At 47.2% G+C, this 20,106-nt stretch overlaps 1 protein-coding gene across 1 annotated transcript in view; it reads right to left on the reverse strand.

Moving 5' to 3' along the window:
- The window catches only part of DKK2 (dickkopf WNT signaling pathway inhibitor 2), a 93,397-nt gene extending 86,896 nt beyond the window's left edge, over positions 1–6,501 (reverse strand). The window contains exons 1-2 of the mRNA XM_053253360.1: positions 6,255–6,501; positions 3,712–4,376 (exon numbers count right to left, since the gene is read on the reverse strand). Coding sequence (XP_053109335.1) covers positions 3,712–4,376; positions 6,255–6,501 — 912 coding nt within the window. The remainder of the gene's footprint in view (positions 1–3,711; positions 4,377–6,254) is intronic.
- Between the last annotated feature and the right edge of the window lie 13,605 nt (positions 6,502–20,106).

A 20,106-nucleotide genomic window follows, 5' to 3' on the forward strand; every position in this document is an offset into this window, starting at 1 on the left:
TTGCAGGAATCCATGTGGATGCTCATCTAATCTATTTCACTTCTGGAACTTAGATCTGATCTTTTCCAGTGATAACCAATGGCGGGTTTACAGATACTAACATGTTAAGAGTGGCTGCCACCGCTATTTCTGTTATGTCTGCTACTGCCATCTGATATTTATTTGATGTCAATGTTGCGTAAGCAATGGACGTAACATACAAGTCATGTGCCTCATGCTCAGAGGGCTTATGGTCTACATTAGTATGACAAGGGATGGGAGACAGAAATCGGCCAACAAATAATGAACACTAAATACCTCAGTGTTGAGAATAGCGAAGGAAGCAGTAAGGAAGGACTAGGATGAAATGTCAGGAAAGGCTTTGCTTAAAAGTGGTTCTTGGGGAAGAACTTGAAAGAAGAAAAAGGACTTTCAGGTAGACATTTTGGATAGTAAACCCTTGCTAACTGAGCAAAGAGTCACTTTTTAAAAGTGATGATTCTCTTTAGCTAGCAGGCAGAGAGCAGGCCCTAAGGATAGGCGGGCCCTATCCATCCCCAGCACAGCATCCCTCCAGTGGCTATTTCTGGTGTCTATCTTATGTTTCTTTTTTAGATTGTGAGCACTTTGGGGACAGGGAACCTTATTCATTCATTCATTCATTCAATTATTTATTTATTTGTAAACTGCTTTGGGAACTTTTGTTGGAAAGCGGTATATACATATTCATCGTATTTTTATCATAGTATCTTGGGTAATGGGGCGAGAAAAGACCTCTGCTACTGCCGATCTGAGTAGACAATATTAAGCAAGATGGGCTGAATTGCTTATAAGGCAACATACAGGGAATGGAGCTGAGTGTAGCACAGCAGAAGAATACATACTCTGCATGAAGAAGGCCCCAGGTTCCGACCCTGCTGGCCTGGGAAGGACACTGTCTGAAACCCTGGGAAACTGCTGCCAGTTGGTGTAGGCAATATGGACCCAGACAGAGTGATTCCATATAAGGCAGCTTCATATGTTCACAATGTCATTTTAATGTGTACAAGAATGAAACAGTTCCAACCACATGGGGCAGCATGGGGCAAGGCATGGAAATGGGAGAAGCAGACAAAGGGAGGGAAGAACTGATGAAGTTGTGATAATATAAGGACCCCCCTCCCCGCTTTAATGCATTGTCTCTTGTACCTTCTGGGGTGTCACAGAAAAATCCCATCAGTATGCCATATATTATTGGGGCAAGATCAAGATGGGGATGAGGCGCTGAAATATTTTTCCATTACCTATTTCACTACCCTACCCACCAGAGAAGAAGACTCAGTAGCCAGCATAACGCACATTTCATTGACTAGTACAGAGTAGTCACACGTCATTTTAGCCTAACATTGTTTGTCACTGTCCTTAAGGGGTCAAAAATACTGTTGCTCTTCCCCCACCCCAATAACTATCCCTACAATTCCCCTAAGGAGTGTCAGCTCTACTTAGTATCAATTTCAAATCTAAGACTTCTGGAAGTGTTCAGGCTCTGAAATGACAGTATGTTGTGCGTAGCATCTTATTAAAATATGCATCTGCTGTTAAATCTCTGCTAGAAAAATCCCTTTGTCTAATGGATGGGTGCAAAATTAATGGAAAAGGGAAAGAGTTTAAAAGTCAAACAATGAATCTGTGCATTTTCCCTCCCAAATGTTACATTTCCCCCACCCTTGGGAAAAATACAAGTTTCATAACAAATCCACTTCCTCATATTAAGAAGCTCTTGTGAAATATGTCAGCCAGTGGAATAACTTCACAGATTCGAGCTCCCATTTGAAAGATGCCTGTTAGGGATACCTTTGGAGTCCCTTCCAGGGCTGACTGAATCTTAGCAATTCATTTGAACCACTTCCGTGGATTTTAGCAATTCAACTCACCTATCAAACTGCTGTATCTCAAGGGACTAAAGCTGTCTAAGGCAAAGACAATCAACCACGCATTTTTCTCCTTCAGGGGAACCATGCATACTTTTTGACACCCTTTATTTCTTATGGAATTCAAGCCCAAGTGGAAGGAGAATACAAACAAAAGATAACTTAAATAAAGATGCTGTGTTCCTAATCAACCCCTGGGTAGCCAGAAGGGGAAGAGGGAAGGAAGCATTCTTAGCAAGTAAACTGGATGGATTACCACCCAATCACTGGCTCTTCAGTTACCCTTCTCAGTCTTTAGGGCCATCATGGCCACCCAGGCTATGAGCTGAGAAAATCTCAGCAAAATCTCAGTGAACATATAAAGGTCAAAACAGACAAAATGCAGGAGATCCCTGTCAACTTAAGAAACTTTAAAAACATTTTTTTAAAAACCCTTTAAAGCAACTGGGAAGATGGGGAATAAGATCAGGCAACTATATACTGAAGGACAGCTATTTAATCTTTCCCTCCTCTGCTGTTTCCCCCAATGAACTCTCATCTGAAGCTGCAGTTATAGCCCTGCTGGGAGTGGAAGACAAATAACTGTATATCTCAGCTGCTGTGGGGGGATAGAGGATTTGACTGGGGAAATGACAGGGAAGAGGGAAAGGGTTAAATGCGCTCTCTCCCAGTACTGCTGCCTAGATCCAGTTCCCCATCTCTCCACGGCTGCTTTTAAGTTCTAAACAAACGCCCCTGCATCCTATGTTTTAGACAGAAGATCCTGGTCAGCTACAAGTTTTATATGGGGGGCTGGACAGTGTGAGCTCCTCTGCAGCCTTCAAAGTGGTTAGCACTAACTCCTGTTTCTACAGCCTTACTCCTTCTGCCATCATGCTTCACCTCTCCTTGCCTCTGGATTGACAACTGGGGGAGGACGCAGGCTGTGCCGTCCATGGAGCTGGATTTGGCCCTGGGGTTCCCCAGTTGCTGCTGCTCCCTAATCTAAGATTGAGTGTTGCTACTCTTATCCTCACCTGGGAGAGCAACAGCTGATCCAGCAACCAGAAACACATGGATGCCTGGATCCTAGGCACATCTAGATGGAAGTCCATCTCCTTTTAATTTCAATGGGACTACTGTGAGTAATTTTCCTCAGGATGTTGGCCATTGTGTTTAAGCTCATAGGCTTGCTTGGAACTAACTCCTAGCTATGACCTGCCATCCGTCAGAGTTGCACTTCATGGCCCCTTTCCACTCCCGAGCTTCTAATTTGCTGCCTCTATTGTGGTTCCATTCTGAAATGTGCATTGTTGCGCTTTCTCTGCCAATTGCAAGCACTCACCCTGAACAACAAACAGCAAGGTGATAGCAACGGATCATTCTGCTGTAGCCACTTATGGCTGCTGTGTAAAATGAATGGCCCCCCCACTATGGACTGCATACAGGTCTGGCATTCATTGTTCCCATTTTGTTACCACCTGAGCGGCTTCTTATTGCTGGCAAGGGAGATGCCAGAAAGAAAGAGCCTTCATATGAAGAAGCAGTATACCCCTGACTGCAAGAAGGTGGGGGCAAACTGCAGGATTTGGCTGCCTCGGTCATGCCAGCCCCCAGAGGCATCTGGTTGGCAGCTGCTGTGAACGGAATGGTGGCCCAGATGGGACTGATCCTGCAAGGCAAAACATATCTTTCCCCAAAGATGGTTTCCTGAGAAATCTTTACACATCCACAAATATACAATACCTCGCCTCAGTGGCACGTAAAAGAGGGGTGTGAGGGTGTGATGGGAAAGGAAGGATGACAGGAAAACTGGAAGAAGGAAGAAAGAAAAGTGTCCTACCTCGCCTTGCCGGTGGTAATGCTTCAGCCCTTTGCCCACCGGGCCTACGATCTTGCCCTTCTTGCTGCTGCCCAGAGCCAGTCCTTGGGGGAAAGTGGTCGAGCGGTTGGTGGCCTGCGTCGGAGCCTCGCCCACGAGGGTGGACTTGATGGAGTTCATCTTCGCGCCGTCCAGCTGGGAGCTCTCCGCGAGGAGGACCGCGGCTAGGAAGAGGAGAGGGCGCGCGGAGAAGCGAGTCCAGCTCCGCATGGTTATCTCCCCTCTTCCCAGGAAGGGAGGCTGCGTCTGGCTTCGTTCTCCCCGAGTCTGCGGCGTGGGTGCGCTCGTGTCTGCAAAGACCAATTGTGGCGGTGTTTTAAAAGCGCGGATGCTGGTGGATTTAAAACACGGGAAAGAAAAGCCCCCCGAAAGAGCGCAAGGATGCGAATCAAAGTCTCCCGGCTGGCATCTTGGATTCGCCCCCTTTTGGCAGGAGAGCCGGTCCCTGGAGAAAGGAGACAGCCGGGCGAGCTGCTCCGGGCGGAAGGCGGCGGCTGCTGCGCCCGGGAGGGAGCCTCCCCACCCGCGGAGCTCTGCTGGGGCTTCAGAGGGAGCGGGAGGCAGCCCGCGATCGGCCCTTGGCTGCCTACTCCGCCTCCTGCTGCAGGAGCAGCCAGAGGGGGAAACTCAAACCAGATCCACTCCGAGGAAGGGCTGACCTGGAAAGCAATCAGCGCTCGCTCGCTCGCTCGCTCGCTCTCTCCTTGCTGCAGCTGCTGGAAAGGGGACGCGATCGCCTCCTTCCCTTCAACTTAGCTGGTCCCGGACATCCCGACGGAAAGCAGGCGAGAGAGCCGGACGGAGGACTGAGCGCCCAGCCCGGGAGACGCAGCCAGGCTGAATCTACCTTCTGCTCCGCCCGTCGCTCGGCTGTCCCCGCAGCCTCTCTCTCCTTCTGCCCCCTTCGCGTTTTATAGCGTCCCCCGGCGGAGTTCTCTTTGCCTCCGCCCCCCAAAGCCGCGGAGTGACAGGGAGGGAAGCTGACTCATTCCCTCGCCCACTCCCCACGTCTCCTCCCCGTCCCACCCTCCTCCCCCTCCCCAGATCCCTCCGAGCTGGGAGACAAGTGGAGGCCAGGATGGAATCCCCCCGGCACCGGTTTTCGAGGCCCAAAGGCCGTGTCGCGAAGACCGTGCCTCCGAGCGTGTGCAGAGCGCCGTGCCCTCATCCACACTTCCTCTTCCCTTGCGTCTTCAGACTAGGTTTTGGGTTAGAGGGCAGATGAGATGGCTTCCAGAAGGGCGAACCTTCTCTTTTAAAAATGAAACCCTCATCCAAGGGGAAGTCCTATCAGCAAGACATGTGCACTGTGCACACATTTCCCAGCCCGCACCCAGATTTCTATGCAACTCCGAAGGTTTGCGAACGTTCTACACAACAGGGGCGCAGGTCCTCCCTTAGCACCGGAGAAGGTTCCCCTAAGGTGCGTTTCTGTCCCTCAGCAAATATGTTCTCTCCCCAAGTGTCTTTCCGCTCCCCCTAAAAAATTTAGGTGCGTGGTTCCTCCGCAAGCTTTCCCTCTGTCTGCACCCCTGCAAGAAACTCGAGCTTTTAAAATGTGCCCTAAATATGTCTTTGTAAGTATCGTGCACGGCTTTAACTTTCTCTTTCGTCCGTCACACATACACACAAGCACACATCCACTGATTAGTTCTCACCGGGATTGATCCCAAACATGTTCTAGTGGCACTGAATTCACTAGAAAACTGCTGTTCCCAGTTACGTTGACATTTGAGTCTTGTGGCACTTGAAAGACTACAGATTTATTGTGGAATTTAAATTTTAATGGATCAGATCCCATTCCATTAGATGCATGAAGTGTTAACTATCCATAGACAGAAGCATGCATGCTTACCTACATCGACAGACCAGACCAGACCATATCAAACTAGACCAGTCAGCATGGTTATACAGAATCAAAATGTAAGTGGCGCCAAAATACTGCCAAATGCAAGAGATAAAACTTGTAACATTTATGCAACACTCAGATGCATACAAGATAAGCTGAGTGGCAATCAATCAATGGCAGTAGCACAATTATTATCGAAGAAATGGCACAAACCTCATGCATAGAAATGTTGCATAGAAATGGCAAAGACCTCATGTTTCCTGGCCTTTATAGCCCATTCCTCTTATGCGTGTTTTCTCAGAAGTAAATGCCTTTCTTTCTGCGCAAGGACTTACTGTTTCAGGTAAATGTGCATAAGATTGCAGCCTTCTTTATTTGCATTATAAAGGTAAAGTGTGTGCCATTGAGTCTGTGTTGACTCCTGGCGACCACAGAGCCCTGTGGTGGTCTTTGGTAGAATACAGGAGGGGTTTACTATTGCCATCTCCCACGCAGTATGAGATGATGCCTTTCAGCACCTTCCTATATCGCTGCTGCCCTATATAGGTGTTTCTCAAAGTCTGGGAAACAGACCGGTGCGGATTCGAACCGGCAACCTCTTTGGCTCGCCACATCTCTCTCTCTCTCCCCCTCCTCTGCATCTACCAAGTATTACTTGGTGCATTTGACGATCTCTCCCGGGGAAGGCATATGCCAGCCGCACTCAATCTGTTAGTCTTGCAAGTGCCACGCAAAACTCGTCCATGTACTGCTTCCGTTGCAGCAGACAACCAGGGCTGGCCCTTTGGAATGTCACACTGCGACCGGAGGTACCTCTGAGTTGACATCATAGACTGCACCGCATCTATTCCCAGCCAGGTGCCTGAATGGAATCCGCCGCAAAGGGGCTTCAGTCCACACATTTCGTCTCGACTATAGGTTGCGGATCTCCGTTCCGTCGCACACTCGGCTTTTCAGGAACCGATGTCCTCCTGGGGGGGGGGGGGGCGCTTAGAAGCAGATCTTCCTCTCTCTAATATGCAGCTCAGTGTAGCTATAATTGAGCAAAGGGGTTCAAAGAACCTGGCACCCCCAGCTCCTGAGGGCCTGCTCCACCCCTCCCCATTTTCATCATTATCTCCCTCACTCCGAGGGGCCACCGGAGAAAGGGGCAAACATGGCCCCCTGCCCCCAGCTACCTCCCCGATGCAGACCTTGTCTGGAGGTCAAACCCCCGCACCTACCCACCCATTCTCTGCTTGCTCCCTTATTCCAATCTGGGAGTTGCGGGGTGGGAAGAGGCAGTTCCCCCGCCAACTGAGCCAGCCCCCAGGTAAATGGTGGTTTCAGGATTGCAGTCTTTGCCCCCACCCCAGAAAAAGTCCGGCAGTAACCCCAGATGTGTGGTAGCTGGTTGTGCCTAGCAAGTGAGAAAAGAGGCGCTGTCTGCATGCGCTCAGAAGCACTCGTTTCTTTACAGCACACACACACACACACACAAAAATCAAAATAATCCCAAGAAGAGGCACAGAGTTAACGTCTTCATTAGGATCAACCACAATAACCCACAGTCGTGAGCAGCAGCTGCCAGTTTATCCCGCATGCGCCCAAGAGATCTTAGGCTTCAGACTTGGGTCTAATTGACTTATAGCCGTTGCACAGGGCTGAAGGGTCAGACAGGCGTAAATCAGGGGCATAACTATCATAGGGCAAGGGGAGACAGTGGTCTGGGGAGGGGCCCATAGTCAAGTCACGTGACTGACTCCCCCAGCCACACACCCGCTGGGGCTTCCTTCAGTTGTATTCATCCTCCGAAATTGATGTGAGTGTTAAGACCTGGAGCTCCCAGAACAGCATGTCTTTCGCTAGTACCATTAAATGATTTGCATCGTCCACAATTTACAAAACCTTTAAAAAAATAATTCAGGATGATGTTCTATTGTGGCACACAGGTGTCATATATATATAAATTATACTCTGCTTTTTGTTACCACTAGTCAGCCTCATTTAAGATTTCTTTACTTCATGAGCTGAGCTTCAGTGAGGGAAGTGGGGGGGCATTTTCAAATCTTGTCTCTGGGCCCACTCCAACCTTGCTATGCCCCTTGTGGCGATCCTTCACCTCCGTAAACTCCGGAGTAGCTGCTCCAGGCTGCCAGAGTAACGGGCTCTGGCGTCAGTGGCTTGAGGCAAGAGGAGCTTCCATGGTGGAGTTCGTTTATAATCCATGTTTCAGTTTAAGGTCATTGCTGCCCCAGTAATGTGGGGTCCAAAGAGAGCGCGGGTGGGCGAGAGAGGTTAGCTCTGGGATGCCCGCATCCTTTCTACTGCTAGGTTTTTCCCCTTGGTGGGGGCTTCGGAAGGATGGGCGAGGTCCTTTTGCCATTTCCTTCCCTACCCGTGTAAACAGGCCATCCCTTTTCAGGCGACTCTGGACCATTTTAGGTTGAGAATCGCCCAGGAATCACCCCCCGCATCTCTCTCTGCCTTCCTTCCTTCCCTTCCTTTCTTGACCAAACCAGAAGATGTTAACGTGTAGAGGGAGCCCCGTGGTTGCTGTTCCCGAAATCTCTCCCCCCCCCCCCAAAAAAAAGCCGCGAGGCAATGGGTGATTCAGATTGGGAGGGCAACGGGTGTGTGTGTGTGTGTGTGAGTAAACCTCCCCCCTCGCCGTGACCTTGATGCAAGTCATCCTCTCTTAAGCTGCCATTAACTTTTGAAGGGAAAGGGAAGAACCAGACGACCCACCCACTCCGCTCCCTAAGACTGGCCCCAGAGACTCCGCATCTTTTCCTCGGGCTGGGGAAGGGATGGAGGAGCCGGCCTTGGGCAGGGGTCCACCATTCCTAGGAGGGATCGACCTGGTGGTGTGCAGCTGCGTCCCGGCACGCAGGTGGTTCCTTCCAGAGGAGTGCAAGACATCCCTGGGCTGACGGCCACGCCCTTGCCCACGATCACTCGCAAGAGATTTCAAGCGGCCCCCACCTAAGGCTCGCTGGTCCCGAGAATTGGCCCCCAGTTTCTCTAGACTAAGCCCATTTTGTTCGGGAGATCTGTTATTCCCGTGACGTCTGGGTCTTGAATTCGATTCCAGCACACTGAGAGGAGCTCCGCAGAAGTCAAGGAGGCTGCAGCCCTCCTATGAACCTGACTTACCTAAGTCAGCTCAGTTGAAATGGATCGGACTTACTTCCGAGTAAAAACAACCATAGATCGGACTGCAAGTCCTCGCGAAGTTAGGGATGGGGGAGGGGGGGTCAATTGTCAAACGCTCTCTTGGCTGTAAGTTCCGCCATGGTTCCTAGAACCGACTTCCAAGGATCCGGGTGCAGGTCTGCACCTTTTGGTGTCTTCATCTTTCTGACGCTTTGCCTCTAACCCACTTTGAGCTAGCCCCATTAAGCTGATTTACAACACACACACCCCTCAGCCCGATCGATGCCAGAGACCCCGCATGGAATCGGGCTGAAGGCGCCTTTAGGATAGCAGTTTCTTACTTCCAAGAAAGGGTAATAAATCGTCATTCTTATGGGGAGTCTTTGAATCTTCACCCTTTATCATTCTTTACATAGAGCCATCGATGTGCGCGGTGCTTCTGCAAACTACAAGAACGCTTGTAGGTCCTTGCCCCGACAGGCTTACAATCAGTGATGACGCCAGGGGGTGGGTAGGGACGGAGTGGGGCACACAAGGGGCAAAGTGCATTTCTGGGTGGTCGGGCTGTGTGTCCCACATGTTAGATGTCTGAAACAGAAATGGGGGTGGGGGATGGGGCGGCGACCACAACCACACACACAACTCCTAGATTGGAAATTATTATATTTTCCCCGGGTGCCCCAGCAGTTCTAAGTTTCCTAACTGGCAAGCCCCTAAATTTTCTATCTCGCCTCAGCTTTGCATTTGGGAGGGCTGAGATGGATGCATCCGGGTTCCCCTGACGAAAAACTGAGATCGCTTCATGAGCCCGAAGAAAGAAGAAACGTTTCCAGTAGGACCCGCTTCCCTAGTCGTCCGTCCTGCTGTGTTTTTTAAGATCAAGCGAAAGAGAGGCCGATTTGGCACAAAACGTTTACACCGAGGCTGGGAAAGGTGATTTCTCTCAGTGTGGCGGCGGCGGGTAATGGAGAGTAAATTCTAGTTCGTCCCCATGAAGAGGGGAGGGCGGGCGGGCGGCTGCTGGGTCGCACATCGTTTTCTCCTGCGCGCTTTTTTGCACCTGGCTCAGTGCACGGTGGGGATGGGAAGAACGTTTTCTAAAAAGTGCTGCAGAAGATGCCGAAGTGTGCAGTGTGTGTTTTGTGTGCAACAAGGAGTCATAATATTGCCTCGACAGTAGGAAGAAATGGTGACGCAACTGGGCAACCAGTTAGAGATGGCCATTGAGGTATTCTCAGGGCCGGCTAGGGCAGCTAACCCCAGGGTTGGCTGCCTGTGGGAACCACCAGCCTTGCAGCTCCCAGCAGTGTCTCCGAGCCAAACCTGGCTAAGAAGCTAGCTGGGCTGTTAAACAAGGAGGTTATTCGCACAAAATCAAAAAGGTCTGGGTGCTGTGTGTGTACTCCCAATTTTCGGTTGCATGAACGCAAGTTAGGAGGAAAACCTGGGTCAAGGTGATTGTGTGGAAGCAAGGTAGGAGGAAAACCAGGGTAGCTTTTCCTCCTACCTTGCTTCCACACAATCACCTCGACCCAGGTTTTCCTCCTACCTTGATTCCAGACAATCACTTCTACCCAGGTTTTCCTCCTACTTTGCTTCCACACAACCAAAGGTGGGGAACAAACAAACGGTGAAGAACACGGTTTTTGATTGTGTGAATGACCTCCGGATTAAGGGAGCAAGCACTCCCTTGATCCAGTTTCATTGACCGTGTGTCAGCGCCAGTTGCTTTCAGGCGGTGCTGAAACACTGATGGACACCCACCCATCGCTGGGGGGGGGGTCCCCACAATGCACTGCAGAATTGTGCAGTGCATTGTGGGACTTCCAGGGGCCAGGATGATGCATCGTGGCCTCACACCTCTGTGCGGCCCGTGGCAGCTGTTGACTGGGCATGTGATTCGCGCGCACCCAGCAACTCCATGTGGATCATCTGTAGGGAAGGCAAACTTCTGCTGCCTTCCCCGCTGCCCACCTTCACTCGAAGGTGGCCTATAGCCCTCCAACTAGTAGCCGATGATAGACCTCCATGAAGTTATCCAAGCCCATCTTAAAACCATCCAGGTTGTTGGCTGTCACCACATCTTGTGGCAGAGAAGTCCACAAGTGGATTATGTGCTGTGTGAAAATGTACTTCTGTTTGTTGGTCCTAAATTTCATGGCAATCAATTTCATGGGACAACCCCTGGTTCTAGTGTTAGGGGAGAGGGAGAAGAATTTCACTCTATCCACTTTCTCCACTCCATGCATGATTATATAGACCTCTCTCATGTCTCCCCGCAGTCGTCTTTTTTCATGTTTTTGTGTAAATGACTATAAATTAAGGATGTGCGTGAACTGAGGTTCGAGCACTGGTTCAGCGCCATCAGGAGGGAAGTGGCAAGCGGGAGCTTTACGAAAGAGGAGGGCAGTTCCTTACCTGCTCCCTGCCACCCCATGCAGCTTCCTGCTGGAGCGGCACTCGTCCCAAATACCCACACACAGCTCCAGCATGCAGTTAGCATCTGCATATGTGCAGGAACCATTTGCATGGTCAGCATGGTATATTATTTATCCACACACAGGGTTCTACCTAAAGATCTGCGAGTGGATTAATAAACTTGATGCTAACTTTCTATCCAAAGATTCTTCTCCTCCAGATGATGTAATTTTCCTCTGGACCAGGGCTTCACAGTTTTGGCCCTCTTCCAGATATTGGACTACAACTCCTAGAGATCATTCACACAATCAAAGACTGTGTTCTACTCGGGTTTGGGAGCTGGAGCTGTGTGTACTCCCAACTTTCAGTTGTGAGGAAGCATGGTAGGAGGAAAACCTGGGTAACCTTTCCTCCTACCTTGCTTCCACACAATCACTTCTACTCAGGTTTTCCACTTACCTTGCTTCCACACAACCAAAAACTGGGAGCACACACAGCTCCCAAACCCAGGTAGAACACAGTTTTTGATTGTGTGAATGACCTCCTATAAACCCTGACTATTGGCCATTGTGGCTGGGAATGATGGGAGTTATAATAGTCCCATAATGCTGATGGTGGGCCAAAGTTGTGCAGCCCTGCTCTAGAGGATTTTCTCCTTGAGAGAAAAATCTTCCGGAAGATGATTCCTGAAGAAGTTCCTGCATTAGTCCTATTGCTGATCTTCTGGACAGTGTAGTTACAAGGGAACAAAGCCACAAAGCCTGAGTTTGTTTATTTGCAGTTTTATTTTCAGTGTACTTCCCTCAAGATTGGAGATTGCCTTCATTGGCATGCAGAATTCTCAAACTGATGGGTCTAGTGGGCTTTGTTAATGGATTGATTGACCTGTTTGGGGACAAAGGTGTCCCCCTCTCCCAAAAAGGTTGGCCTTTGTTCTTCCAAACCCTTGTGTATTTGAAAAGGCCACATGTACCTGATGCACATCCTGCCCTTCAGGTGTGCTTGACTTTCTTGGTCTTCTGAGCCAAGGTATTCTATTCTTCTGTAAATTACATTCCTGTTTACAGAAAGCTCAAGTCAATCACAGCAATCAGAACAGTTTCATTGATAATAAATAAGGCAGTGAAGCAATCAACATTGGAGGGCCACACTAGACATTACATCAGAATCCACTCAGAATCCATCCGAACTGAATCCAATGAGTCATTGGAGCTCCCCACCTTTTCCCCTTTAAAAAAAAAAGGCTGGGTGAGGCTCATTTACATTGGGAATGTGGCAGAGGGGTAGGAGCCTTTAATCCTTCAAGATGTGGATATGAAGTTTAGAAGACTTTAAACAGAGATTAGATAATGCAGGAAGGACTACTAATCTTGATGGTTACATCCTTCCTCCAGATTCAACACCAGTCACAGCAGCAGGAGAGGGGGCATGCCTTCATCCTATGCTTGTGAGCTTCCAAGAGGCATCTGGCAGGTCACTGGGGGAAACAGGGTGCTGTGCTAGAGAGGCTTTGGCCTGAACCAGTAGGGCTCTTCTTATGCTCAGTCTAAATTGCTCTTGCACAAAAGCTGCTATGAGAGTGGAGAAGGAAACATGCAGCCAATGTCTCATACAGATTATGTTCAATGCACATACAATAGGTGTACAGTGTATGCACATACAGATCTGTACACACAGTTATTCCGATATTTCATTCAATGCATGTATAATTCAATTTACATTTACATTTAGATCCCGCTCTTCCTCCAAGGAGCCCAGAGCAGTGCACTTACATACTTAAGTTTCTCCTCATAGGAACATAGGAAATTGCCATATACTGAGTCAGACCATTGGTCTATCTAGCTCAGTATTGTCTTCACAGACTGGCAGCGGCTTCTCCAGGGTTGCAGGCAGGAATCTCTCTCAGCCCTATCTTGGAGAAGCCAGGGAGGGAACTTAAAACCTACTGCTCTTCCCAGAGCGGCTTCATCCCTTGAGGGGAATATCTTGCAGTGCTCACACATCAAGTGTCCCATTCATATGCAACCAGGGCAGACCCTGCTTAGCTATGGGGACAAGTCATGCTTGTTAGGCTGCAAAAGAAGTGACTGGCCCAGAGTCACCCAGCTAGTATAATGACTTAATAGGGATTTGAACTCGGGTCTCCCCGGTCCTAGTCCAGCACTCTAACCACTACACCACGCTGTATAAGTAGTACACTTTCTAACAATACCTTTCATTGAGGGCGCTTGTACCCCGATTCACTTTTAAAGTGAACACTTGTAAAGATGTGCACGAACTGAGGGTTGAGCACTGGTTCAGTGCCAAACCGGTTCGGACGAGGTCTGAACCGGTTTGGTGCTGCAGGGTGAGGAGCGGCAAGTGGAAGCATTAAGAAAGAGGAGAGCAGGTCCTCTTTCTTCCTTGCAGCTTCTTGCTGGGGCTTCCTGCTGTGGCAGCACTTGTCCCAAGTACCCACGCACAGCGCCAGCACACACATGGTTCAGATGCGTATAAATCAAATCAACATTTGAAGGTTTTTGTGATATCTAAAAAAGACTGAAATATGGATGACAGTTCTGAAGACAAAATACAGGCATATTCTACATCAAGTTTTTGAATTCCCTTTTCAAAAGGAACGGATCAAACAAAAGTACAAACTTATTCTAAAGGCACTCCAGTAGACCTTCCTAAATTGGTTTGTAAAGATTATGTTAAGTCTGCAGGGGTAGGCAACCTTGGCTTTCCAGCCGCTATTGAACTATAACTCCCATTATCCCTGGCCACAGTTGAGCCTGGTGATGATGGGAGTTGTAGTTCACCAATAGCTGGAGAGTCGAGGTTGCCTTCCGGTGTGTTAGGGGATAGCTTATTAGTATGTTTGCGGAAGCAAATTAGAACATTAAACAATGGAAGTGTGCTGAAACAGAAACATAACACTGAAATGACTTTATCCTGAAATGGAGAAGATAGATAGATAGATACACACACACAAATACATGGAGCTATATAAAAATTATATATTTATATTAAGAGGTGAAAGTTTAATCAAAGGAATAGTTAAAGCATACTGGCATAGCTACCTGTGGACTATGAAAAGGAGAATGGTCAATACATGGGAAATAGACGTCCACATCAGAGCTACCATGTTGGGTTGGCATATATATAGATCCAGTGTATTGTATTGTGTTTGTATTGTTTGTTTTCCTCGATTTCTGTCCTTGAAGAAAAGAAAGTGAAATGACTATTGGGATAAATCAAACTCCTCACCACAGAGAAGCACTGACTGCAAGGCCATGTCTGGGGATTCTGGGAGTTGTAGTCCGACAACATCTGAGGGCCCAAGGTTAAGAAACCCTGATCTAGATCACATGAAAAGGAAAAAGCGAACTAAGGAAAAGGAAAGAGCTAAGGTATCCCCTGCTAACTGAGCAAGAGGCATCTTTTAAAGTGGTGGTTTTCAACTACTTACAGGTAGTAGGGGAGAGTAACTGTTCCTATTCAACTGTTCCTGTTCCTATTCCTATTCCTCCTGCACAGCATCCCTCCAATGGCTCTTGCTGGTGTCTACCTTGTGTTTCTTTTTAGATTGTGAACCCTTTTGCGACAGGGCACCGTCTTATTTATTATTTATTTAATTTTCTGTGTAAACTACTTTGAGCAGTTTTGTGGGAAAGCAATATATAAATACTACTACTAGTAGTAGTACTAAAGAGAGTGTTGGCTGTCCTCAGAGGCCTCACAGAAGTTGAGTCAGTGAGGGACTTGTGGAGTGGGGCCCCGTGGAGATTACCAAGGAGTTGATGATTAAATATTTACTGTGACCTTCAGGAACATTGCCACCAGAAACTAGCAAAATCACTCAATATTGGTCTTGCTCAGATTTGCTAGAAGAGGTTGGCCATACATCAATGTTAGAAATAGGCTATCCTGTCTTAGGTAGAGGGTTTGGACTAAATAATCCTTTTTATCCCATTGATTCACTACATTTTGGACAAAGAACTTAACCTCTGAGAATTATGAGAAGTAGAATATCCTAATAATGATTTTTAATCACCAGTCCTGGTTCCCTCCAGCAGGGCAACAGGGCAGGTGATTGAAAATAATTATTAGGATGTTTAGGGCCAATAGGCATCTACATTCTTCTGCAACCGGATCTAAATTATACAGTGGATTAAGTAGCTTAGCCAGAGTCCTTGGGCCTTAAAATTCCTTTTCCTCTAGAAAGGATTTCCTGCCCTGGAGGGTGAATTCCTCTGAATAACATCTGTAAAATATGACTTTTCAAAGTATTTCTTTCTAAGTATTTCTGAAGGAGAAATGGCATTCTGAATTTCCAGAAGTGCAGAGAGATTAGATCAGAATGAACATTGACAATATTGCTTTCTACACAGATGCCGCGGGAAACTTTACCAGCAAATCCTGGCCAGATGCAAGCTAGGCTGAGAAGCGGAGAAGACAAAAAAGGTAAAGCTCAGAGCTGAGCACAAGTTAACTTCCTACATACACAAGTGACACGGAAAAGGTCAATGGCAATATTGAGAGCCAGTGAACAGAAAGAGTACTACTACTAGTAGCAGGAGAGATGGACATGAACCAGTTCAGATCCGCCCTCCAGCCATGAGAGTGACCTTCCCTGAGTGACCTTGAGGCATAGGGTTGCTGTAAAGATAAAATTAGACAAACTCATGTTTTCCACTAGGATGGCATGCTAATATGAAGGAGTATGCTGCTACTGTAGACTAGGAGGTGAGTCTCACGATCAGTGAGATGTGCCGAGTGCGGGGAGAGCGGGCTTAGTCTGCTCTCCCCACAGACGATTGTTCAGGCAGCCCTGAGCACCGGATCGGCTGCCCACATGACTGCCAACTCTGTCACAGAGCCGGCGGGGGCTTCGGGGATTGGGGGCCATGTGGCCCCCAGAAGTTCCAGGATGCCCCAGCGTGCGGGGCATCCTGGCGAGACCCCCAGGGTCAGGAGGCTTGTTTCAGCCTCCCAGGGTTTACCATTGCCATCTCCTGCACCTTATGAGATGATGCCTTTCAGCATCTTCCTATATTGCTGCTGCCTGATATAGGTGTTTCCAGTGGGGAACAGTGGGGATTCAAACCAGTTACTTCCTTGCTGCACCATTAGGTAGCCTGAGTAAAGAGGCTCCTTTTTAAAGTGCTGATTCTCTTTATTGAGCAGGGGGAGAGCAACTGGCCCTATCCAACCCCAGCACAGCATCCCTCCAGTGGCTATTTATCTTGTGTTTAGATTGTGAGCCCTTTGGGGACAGGGAGCCATCTTTGTTTATTTATTCTTATTTCTCTATGTAAACCGCATTGGGAACTTTTGTTGGAAAGCGGTATATAAATATCCACAGTAACAGCAGTAGTAGATTTTAATGGGGGTTAAAAGAGTGGGACCTGGGGTGGTTACCCTGCTTGCCCTGCCCATCTTATTGGATGGTTACTATGAATAGCAAATGTGCTGGAATAATCTTCACTGTTCATCTCATGCATCCAGGGGCATAACAAATTTGGAGTGGGCACAGAGACAACATTTTAAAAGGGGCACCCCCTGTCACTGCCTTTCTCTAAAAATTTAAAAATAGTCTTCTTCCTGACATGCTGCTCCCTCTCCCAGCTTTGCTTTATGTGCTCTTGTTTAACATGGAGAGTACCCCCCCACACAATGTTCCTACCCTATACATTCCATTCTACAACCTCAGGATTCTACCATCACTACACTGCAGCATGTGTAGATTTGGTCTCATTTCACATACCTTATCCTTTAACTCAGATCATCTCAGTCTAGCCATTCCTGATTTTCACTGCCATGAGTTCATTTTCAGTTCCTGTGTGTGTTTTTCTCCCCTTAAACAAACAACATCACCTGCTTTTAAAATGAAATCTGTTTTTAATTTTCTGTGAAGCTTTTGAGACAATGACTGAATGAAAGACATTGTATAAAATAAAGGTGTATTGTTCGGGAATGCCGGGGCTTTTTACAGTTCTCCAATCCAGCTGCAATGAATTTCTGCCACCCCATGCAGCAATTCTTATAAGCCAAATATAGTAAGAGATCATCCCATTTAGTATTCCCCTGCAGGGCTTCCTTGGCAGTTTATTTAATTACCTATTGAAAAATATATTTGGGATCATAAAGCCATTCCCTCGTTGTTCATAATAAGAGCGGGCCCAACAAATGTGCAGAGAGAGAATGGAGTCTTGGCTACTTGTAAGGAAAACCAATGGCCCTTTATATGACTACTAAAGCTGAAACAAAATTTGGAACACTTTCAGATCCATCACTTCTGTGATCTGCCAGCCAGTACAGCCATTTTCCTTCTTGGGTAAGACCAGTCTACCACAAAGTATCAGACTGTTTAGCTAAGCCAGGAGTTCTCAAACTTGAGTCTACAGAGGTTGTTGAACTACAGCTCCCAGTGCGGCTCTGTGCTGTGGTGACTCACAAGGAGACCCCTGACCGGGAGGCTATTACCAGCCACCTGGCGGCAGGGTTCTCCCCAAAATGCACCGTGCATTCACGTGGAGCATCCTAGGACTTCCAGGGCCCAGGCAGCCCCCGATCCCCACTGCCCCTACTGGCTCCATGACATCGTGTGGGTGATCGTGTGGGTGGCCAATCTGGCCGCCCAGGCTCAACAGCTGCTCGTGTGTGGAGAGAATGTGCTATCGCCAAACCCCTCCTGGCACTACACACCGATGATGTGTAGACCCTCAAGCTCTCATACTGCTTAGCTTGCATGGAATAGTGTCCAGGCCCTTGCAATTTATGCTCCCCAACAGTTTTTGGGCTACAACTCCCATGCGGGATTATCTGTTAATTGCCCTACAGAAGCTATTGAATAAAGGACAATATTATTCTAAAGTCTCACATTCCCCCTTTCCACTCCCTTAGCATCATTATATTGATTTTTATTCTAGTTTATATGAAATGGCTTTCTTGATTAAGATTGTTCTGAATTAGTTGGGCAATTACAGTTCAATACTACAACTTTTTATCAGATTTTCATTCCCGGTGTTTTTGCTCATGATGCAGGCTATGAATCTGTTACACAGAGGATGGTGAACTTCTTGGCTCTTCTGGTGCTATGTGTGTTACTCAGTAATGGGGAATCAATGTTGATTAGTCATTAGAAACTTCCACTTTGCAGAGAGGCAGATCAGGGGAACTGAGGCAGAAACCAGGAATTTTGGACTAATGTGCAAGAGAATGCAGGCAGGCAACCCCACTCCACTCTACTCATCCACACATAAAAGGAATTATTGGCATCAAAATATTGTTCCTAATAAAGTAGTGACATTAGTTCAAAATATTCATGGACATGTCTTCGTTGTGTCATTCTCCTGAGGGCAAATCATGCATTTACAATGCATCATGACTGCCAGCACAATCCACAAACAATTCAAGCTGACAGAGTTGCATTGAAGTTGGAGATTGACCTCTGAACCAGTTCAGCAGGAGAACACTTCAATCTGTAATACAGTACTACCTTGGAAGCATTTATTTTAGTGGACCTCACTTTGGATCATTGCGCTAGATCTATTGAGGCGAGTAAGACTAAGCTGCTGGCCAACATTCAAGTGTTCCAGCTTAATTTGTTTATGGATTTCAACCTATAAAGTCCAAGTAAACTTGCAAAGAACTGCACAGTTTGTGCCCCCTGAATTAAGTTCATCTTACAGATTCATCTGATGCAGATATGTTGTCTTCTAGAGTAGTTTCTGTTCAGTCCAACCTTCCCCCACCACCCCTGCACAAATTCTGTAAGCATAGTAGGACCTACTCAGATTGCATGAAAACCTTAAAATTATTATTTTTGTTTACACAGTCAGACAGGTGTTATTGATTGGTTTGTTTTATCCATACATCGAGTCCTTCCCAAGGACTGGGATGGCTGAATTTTATTATCAAAGTTGTTGCTGTTAATATTATAGATATCGTTGCAGAATATCGGCTGTTCCCAGTAAAGCTGCTTTTTGTAATTGACTGATGGTAATTTCTGTGGCCCCTATGGTGTTGAGGTGCTCTTCAAGGTCTTTTGGAACTGCACCCAGGGCACCAATTACTACTGGGATTATTTTGGTCTTCTTCTGCCACAGCCTTTCAATTTCAATTTGTAGATCTTTGTATTTGGTGATTTTTTTCTGTTTCTTTTTCTTCTATTCTGCTATCACCTTGTATTGCTAAGTCAATTATTTTAACTTGTTTTTCTTTCTTCTCGACTACAGTTCTGTCTGGTGTATTGTGTGGCAGATGCTTGTCTGTTTGTAGTCGGAAGTCCCATAATATTTTTGCATTTTCATTTTCTACAACTTTTTCAATTTTATGGTCCGACAAATTTTTGGCTACAGGTAGCTTGTATTTTTTTCCAGATGTTGTTGTTGTTATTATTATTATTCTACTTTCAACAACAATAACAAAACCTTCAAGCAGTTTACATAGAAAAATAAATAATGGTTCACTGCCTCAAAGGGCTCACAGTCTAAAAAGAAACATAAGGTAGAAACCAGCAACAGCTAGGGATGCTGTGCTAAAGTTGGATAGGGACAGATGCTCTCCTGTGCTAAAGTAAGAGAATCACTAATGTGAAAGGTGACTCTTTGTTGGGTTAGCAGGGGTAAGCAGGGGAGCTGCTTAGCAGGAGTTAGCAGGGGAACCCAAACAAAAAATGTCTGGGCCCCAATTCACACAGAAAATAATGTGAACTGGGGAGGGCATGCCAGGCTCAGCCCAAAGCTTTCTTCCATGCCTACCATGTGTAAGAATGCATGCTGTGGCTGTGTGGATTGTAGCCAAGCAAGAAGATGGATGCAGTCACCCTTTGGATGTCAAGCAACCAATGACCGGGTCTCCTTCCTAAAGCCTAAAGTCTCAGGCAATTATCTGGGTCCTGAGAGGACAATATTATTCTAATGTCTCACTTATTTCCCCCCTTCCACTCTTGTAGCCTTTTCCACATT

The sequence above is a fragment of the Hemicordylus capensis genome, chromosome 5 (assembly GCF_027244095.1).
Source record: "Hemicordylus capensis ecotype Gifberg chromosome 5, rHemCap1.1.pri, whole genome shotgun sequence".
Classification (NCBI taxonomy): Eukaryota; Metazoa; Chordata; class Lepidosauria; order Squamata; family Cordylidae; genus Hemicordylus; species Hemicordylus capensis.